This window comes from Ischnura elegans, chromosome 3 (genome assembly GCF_921293095.1).
Source record: "Ischnura elegans chromosome 3, ioIscEleg1.1, whole genome shotgun sequence".
Lineage (NCBI taxonomy): Eukaryota > Metazoa > Arthropoda > Insecta > Odonata > Coenagrionidae > Ischnura > Ischnura elegans.
This window is the reverse complement of record NC_060248.1, coordinates 115535300-115542000: the sequence shown is the minus strand read 5'-3', so window position 1 is coordinate 115542000 and position 6701 is coordinate 115535300. Positions and strand designations below refer to the sequence as shown.

Here is a 6701-nt window from a genome sequence, read left to right as displayed (position 1 = left end):
TTTTCTTTTTAAAAATTATGATGCTTTGTTTAAGATGCCTGTTTCAAACCGGCCGAATTTGAGATACGTGTTGTTAGAACTTATCCATCGATATGCTAGTTGAGAAATTTTGAGATATTTCTTTCTGTGAAAATTCCCCGCAAACAGCACATTATGGGCTTTACACTGGGAGTTCCTGCATTAACAATTTACGACACAAACGTCTATGCCCTTGATAGGGACCACCCACCCAGGCGGAACTCTAACCCACCACCTTCGGTTTGGAAGGCGAAGACTTTACCCCACTACAATTAAAAACTTGTTAAAAAAATATCCGACAATGTAGCGGTAAATCAACAGCATAGAACTCTATAGATCTTACGAGAACTTCTGTGGTAAATAGAAGATGTGTTAGTACTTACCGCGTTGTTTGATGTCTGATGACGACAGTTATTCCGGCTAACCCTCCTATATATAAATCAGTACTGACCTGAAGATGCTTCCTGGGAGACGCCGGCAGCTTCAAGTCAGAATTGACTTGAATGTTGGAGGGCTAGGCGTCGAAACTACCATCGTGGATATCAACAACGCGATGGAAATCCGGAAACTATAAACGCACAGAACTCGATGTGTCATCCAGGTGAAATTTCATCAGGGTGAATTGGCACAAAGAATAAAATCGACAAGAACTACTCGTGATGCTTATTTTTATTTCAACAGTAGATAATTTCCATTTTTTACAAAAATATTTAGAGCTATAACAATGCAATAGAAAGACTTACAACCACTCAGGATAAATACTGATATAATAACGGTAATGATTCCCCATATTTTTAACCCTAGGTTTCCAAAATCGGTGGCGTGAAGAAATGTTCTCCATCACGTAGAGATTCAGTCGTGTTTACTTCTTACGGTCGGCAAGTTGCACCAAAAGTCTTCCTTGGTTGTCATAGTAATATAAGGGTGCTCCAGCATCACCAAGAACGTAGGCACTATTGGCTGGAACAGAGTAGTCAGGGAGGAGAACCTGGTAGGCGGCTCTCTGAGGAGCAAGTTGACTAGGAGGAGACTGAGGCACTAGGATGTAGTAAGTTGGCTGAGAGGTCAGCTTGCCGCTGTTTGCATCCGAGGGAGCAGCCTAGAATTAAGTGAGAAATATATACATTAGGCTAGAATGTCTTTCTATGGAAGTTTGCAATCATGTCAAGCAAACAATGTATGTCAAATACGTGGGATAAAAAAGCGTATGATTATATCTGACAGTGAAAGCGGCACACTCCTACGAGACGGCAATATAATTCCCCAACCAAACACCCTAGAGTATTATGTAGATGTATATGGTGATGCGGGTTGCATAGCTTATTTTTACCATTTGCATCTTTTTTAAGGCCATTATTTCCAATTTACCTTATTTAGCATGTTATTTGGTAAAATGAAATGAAAAAATTATATATTTTCACTATACTCGGCCGGTGAGGGGTTAACTGACGGATGGATCGATTGAATAAAATTGATTTTTCATGCGAGGAGAGGCAGTTTCTAGATGACAATATTATAGATTAGATATTTAGGAGATAGAAGCTATGGATGGAGCAAGCATTGAGCGGGGTAGGGGATGTTCAAAAGGTGTAACAGGGCAAGCGAGCGAGGGGAAGGAAGACAATAGCATTTATGGACAGAATGAAAGAGAGGAGGCTTCATTATGATTTGAAGAGGGAACTCCAAGTTGGGAGGGAAGGCAGGCCATTGTGATCGGTAAAATAGTACGTCTCTACCTATCTTGACCGTTAGGGTACTTTAATAATAATGATAATTATAATTAAGTGCGTCTTGTGTGGAAATCAAATTAAAATGAAAACATTCATAGTTTGGTCAATGTATGAATTGTGAGCAATCCGAGTGGAATTATGAAGGGCAGAATTGAGTCACCAAATACGAATTTTCTCTTAAGCAATGGTGGTTTGATATATCCATTAATCTTATTCCATGACGAAGTGCAATAAACCTAGTAAGTAGTGAAAAATTTCATCTTGGCCAACATTTTCTGCAAATTGATAACTGAACAAGAATGGGAAGTTTGTAAATGTCTTTTTCTCCATCTAAACTATAAATAAGCAACAATAAAATGTTTTACGCTTTTCCTGATACATTGTGGTGCATAAAACTCAGGATGCTATGAGTGACTAAATTTGACGAAGTTATGCGTGTGTTGAAGAAAATATTACAAACATTCCTCCAAAAAAAACTGAAGCCTACTAGGTATTAAGTACATGCTGAATAAAAGATGATACTGAAGAACTTTGAATTGCATAAACACGTGTTTTCACAGAATTTTAAGACAAATGTAGCAAAATGGCACCAATCTATCAAAATTTTATAGATTTTCCCGGCTATACTTAAGAAATAGTCCTCTAATTAAATCGTATTTGCTTTGATATTGTTTTAAACAAGTAATAAAATTAATCATGTCTTATCTAACCATTTCATAATGAAAATGAAAGTTACATTTGTAGGTACATGCATCTAATTTTGACGGTATTTTAAAGTCACTTGCGAGAATCAATACATCGTGATCGATTATGTGTTTGCATGCATCATTAGATTTTCAGATAGGAACGAATATAGGGCTGCAGTATAGACACCAATGTTAGTATAGGGTAGCTTCCTTCATCAAAGAAAACGAAATGCATATATTGCGGTTCGTTACCCACCATTAATGTATTCATAATATACAAATTATTTGGTTTTAGATATCCAAGTTTAGACGAATGTTAATGGTCAATTTTAACCTCAATTGAAAAAGGCCTGATTGGCGCCCATGCGATGCCACTCCACGTGACGTCACAGGGACCTAGATATTATACGAGTAGATAGGAGTTTTACATCGTCTGAGATTACCAATGCATGTATGAGGCACAGAGCTCTGGGAAACATGTCTTAATAATCATCTATTAAAATTGCCTATGGTCAGAAAGTTTCCTTCGTCTGATAGGGTATTAATAATCCTTATTTAAGCCCAGCGCTACCTGCCAGCAGCCTGCATCGTAGCGGCGCTCAAAGCCTCGCATCAAGTTGACCTCACACGATGGCAGCCAGAACCAGAACGACGTCACACGGGCTTTTCCCAGCATTCATACTTAGTCGTCGCGTTTTCGCTCGCTTGAAATTTTTCTCTTTTCGTTTAATCGCGAAAAATAGATATCGTCATTTAAAAATTAAAAGCGTGAAATACGTACTCCAGGAGTTATAATCTTTCGATCTAGGCAATAAAAAATAACAGGAAACAATCCTATTGCAATGCTATGATCATTATTTTTACATCTGCATCTGCGTACTACCCCACAAGCCACCTCATCAGGTGTGCGGCGGGGTGTGTTAGGACACCAGCCGCTAACAATTTCAAGTCCGAATTGAATTGTAAAAGCATGGCCTGGATTAGATATAATTTCTGTCGAGGGAACAGCTTCTAATGACGGATTGGAATGAAAATTTAGGAATCTGGAATAGGAACCTCGTACCTCTGGCTCGGTCTCTTCGGCAGCTGCAGTTGTTGTAGTCTCTTCGGCAGCTGCAGTCGTTGTAGTCTCCGCGGGTGCTTCCGTGGTGGTGGTCACGACCTCAGCTTCCGCCTCCGTGGTCACTTCCTCTCCAGGCAGATAGAAGGGCTTCTCCGGCTTCCATCCGCTGGGGGGATAAGGGGGCTCTTCGGGCGCCGCCTCCACTTGCCGCTGGGAGAACCCCCGGAACCTCTGGAACCTCTGGAACCTCCCGCGCGGTGGCTCTGCACTCGCCAGCGAGGCGAGCAGCACGGTGGCGGAGAGGAGTGTCACGACTGAGACCTGTTCGTTGCGAGAATAGCGATGCATTTGTGGTTCAGGCAAGGGGTCTGCATAGATGAGGCCCCTTGCCTGAATGGAAGATTAGGCACTTCCGGGGCTTTTAGTCAGTTTCCAAATAGGCGCGCAGTGCGACGGTGTGTGGATAGAGATCCATTTATTCTCAAAAATTTCGATCTTCTATATTATTTCTACTGTATAGATACCTTTTTCTCAACTTATACGCAACCAAACTCTACAAATGAGGTACCAAAATGCACAGAATTTATCAGAGAACATAAGACGGCATATCATACTTCCTAAATATTGCTATTGTTCCTTAAAATTGGTTTTTAAATAATTAATAAAAACAAAAGAAAAAGCAAAAAAAACAAAAACCGGTCAATATTCCTGACGTTAACGGCGCACAAACTGATACATTTGTTCATTTGCAACAATATCTCGCATTCTTTGAATAACTTTTATTAAAATGCGGCGGATTCCACATTCAAGTCTCCTGTTGATACCTAAGTATGAGTCATCATGTGCGTTTAACAGAGGATAGTGTAATTACTTCCAATGCTGTGTTTAAAGAGGTCCTCTGACCTCAATTTGTACATGAACATCCAATTGAATTTGTACATAAGACCCCACTTTTTTTCTACATTTTAAAATTAGAAACGCGCCTATCCCTCTGTGGACCTGCATTGAAAAGAGCGAGGGAAGCCCGCTGGGAGCGGGCGCAGCACGCTCGTTTTAAATTTAAAATCACTAGGAAAATCGTTGAAAAGTTATGCATTTGATACATCGCATCATCACAAATTTTATTTTCGGTTAAGAGGCCTAATGATACCTTATTTATTCTATAAATTCGTATCGATCTACCCATAGCCGGAACTTTTAGTTAGTTAGTTAAAACTAATAGTTTTTTCAGGGGGGCCAAGATCAGTTTTCCGTCCCCACCCCCACTTCCCCGATCTCCCTCCCTCTCTTTCTCTCCACCGCTAAAATAAAATGCATCCGTAGCCTTTTATTGAGATGCAGTAGATGAAATTACACACCGCTTGTTTGCTATTAAGAAGCTTTAATTTTATTGTTCAATAATTTATAAATTAATAATTTTGTCAAATAATTTAATTAGAAAAATTAAATAAACTTTTCTAATTTTCTCGGGGAACGTGCCCCCTCCACCCCGCCTAAGTTCCAGGCCTGAATCTGTCCCTCAACGACGCGAATGGCGTATATATAAACGCATTTAAAAGCGCGGTGGGTAACAACACATTTAGAGGCCGACTGAAGAATCCTCTATTGTAATACGGAAGCTTCTGTTGAAATACAATTAAATATCATAATTTTCTACACCAGTAACAAATGATGCTTTACAAGAACGCCCGACTGTCCCACATGAGATTTCTGTCTATGGCTCTTATTTTGTGAGTAAATCTAGACATCTTCCTTAAGTACAGTCTAAAATTTCAATGTTTTATGTAATGAAATTAGCATAGTAATTTTCAACCAACAAGGCGGGAAGATGAACGTAAGAGATCTAACATAAAATGAGCTGCAATAATACATTAATATCAGGTTTAATGATAATATCTGCTGTAATTACAAGGGATGGACGAGAGAATAACGTTATTTATATTTCAATGCTGTGACAAAGGAAACATTCAGATTATTTGGGTAAAAAGAGCAATAATTTTGAAAGTTAATCTATTTTTAATTCCTCACGTTTAAATGATTTACGATTCCTACGATAAATCTACATGTAGTGTTGATATCAAAGCAGCTTCGTGAAAAATCGGAGCATTGCAAGTAAACTTTTGGCGCATTGAATTGTTAAGCAAACTTTTTAATTGTATATTAATAGCTATTCTTTATACCTAATCGTCACTGTTTAATAGGAACTGTATCCATTTTTCAAGATATCAGTACTTGATTGACGCTACCTATGCAGAATAAAAACTCCAGAGAAAAGACTCTTCGAATTAGTAACTGATCACATACCTTCATCTTGAGAGTGGGCTAGCTGCCTTTGCGATCCCTTAGCTGTTCCTCGGAAGAGCCGATGAGCTTCTGATGCTTGAGGTTCGCAGATGGAGAGTTTATATAGTGCCTCGAAGCTGAGAGATGACTTACGAGCCCCTCTTCTAAACGTAGGGACGTTAAGAAATGGCATGCGTATGCGGTGCACCTATACCCTTGGATGTTTGACGAGGCGACCCAGAAAATACCCTCCCAAAGTGGCCGGAGACCCTGACCCAAGAGAGATACCCATTGTCGCGCCATTGATAGAACGTGATAGAATCGTTTCGCAACTGTGGAGTAACCCGTGTCATACCTTTGCCACTTAACAGACTCCTACGTTGAGTTACGCGATTGATAGCCATTGTTTCGTTTGATTTCGTCGGCTTCCCCTTGCAAGACTGAACGCCTGCCTCTACGTCATCGGACGTGATCCAATCGGCGCGTGCCTCTCGCACGTGCTATCAGATGTCCGGCACGTCGCGTCGACCTGCCTCTTTCCGGCCACCACCTCAAGGCCTTCTATTTTTTAAGGGGCTTTAAAATTGATACCGCTCTGTATTGTGGAACATGCGTTTATTGTGCTTATTTTTAGCGGAATCCGTAGCAGCAAGTGCGCGATACTATGCTTAAGATATTATATTTGATTTATCAAGTATCCATGACGATTGAGACCATGCATTAAAACTTCAACCACCTGCCATTTAATCATCGTAAAAAAATATATTGATAATCTTCCGCAGTTTACAAATATTCTTCACAGGATTTCATCATCCACTCACATTCTTGATCTAATGGTTGTCTTTGAATGTAAAATTGGATCAGAATTCACCTTAATGGCTTTTTACGAATTGACTACTCAGCTACTATTATCAGGTTTTC

General features: G+C 39.8%; 1 protein-coding gene across 1 annotated transcript; it reads right to left on the bottom strand.

Moving 5' to 3' along the window:
• Nucleotides 1-669: 669 nt before the first annotated feature.
• LOC124155096 lies at nt 670-5906 on the bottom strand. Its single transcript, XM_046528832.1, has 3 exons — nt 5802-5906; nt 3498-3818; nt 670-1117 (listed from the first exon to the last, which is right to left on the bottom strand). Exons 1-3 carry the CDS (start codon nt 5805-5807, stop codon nt 881-883), a joined length of 564 nt encoding a protein of 187 aa, XP_046384788.1. The 5' UTR covers nt 5808-5906; the 3' UTR covers nt 670-880.
• Nucleotides 5907-6701: the final 795 nt, after the last annotated feature.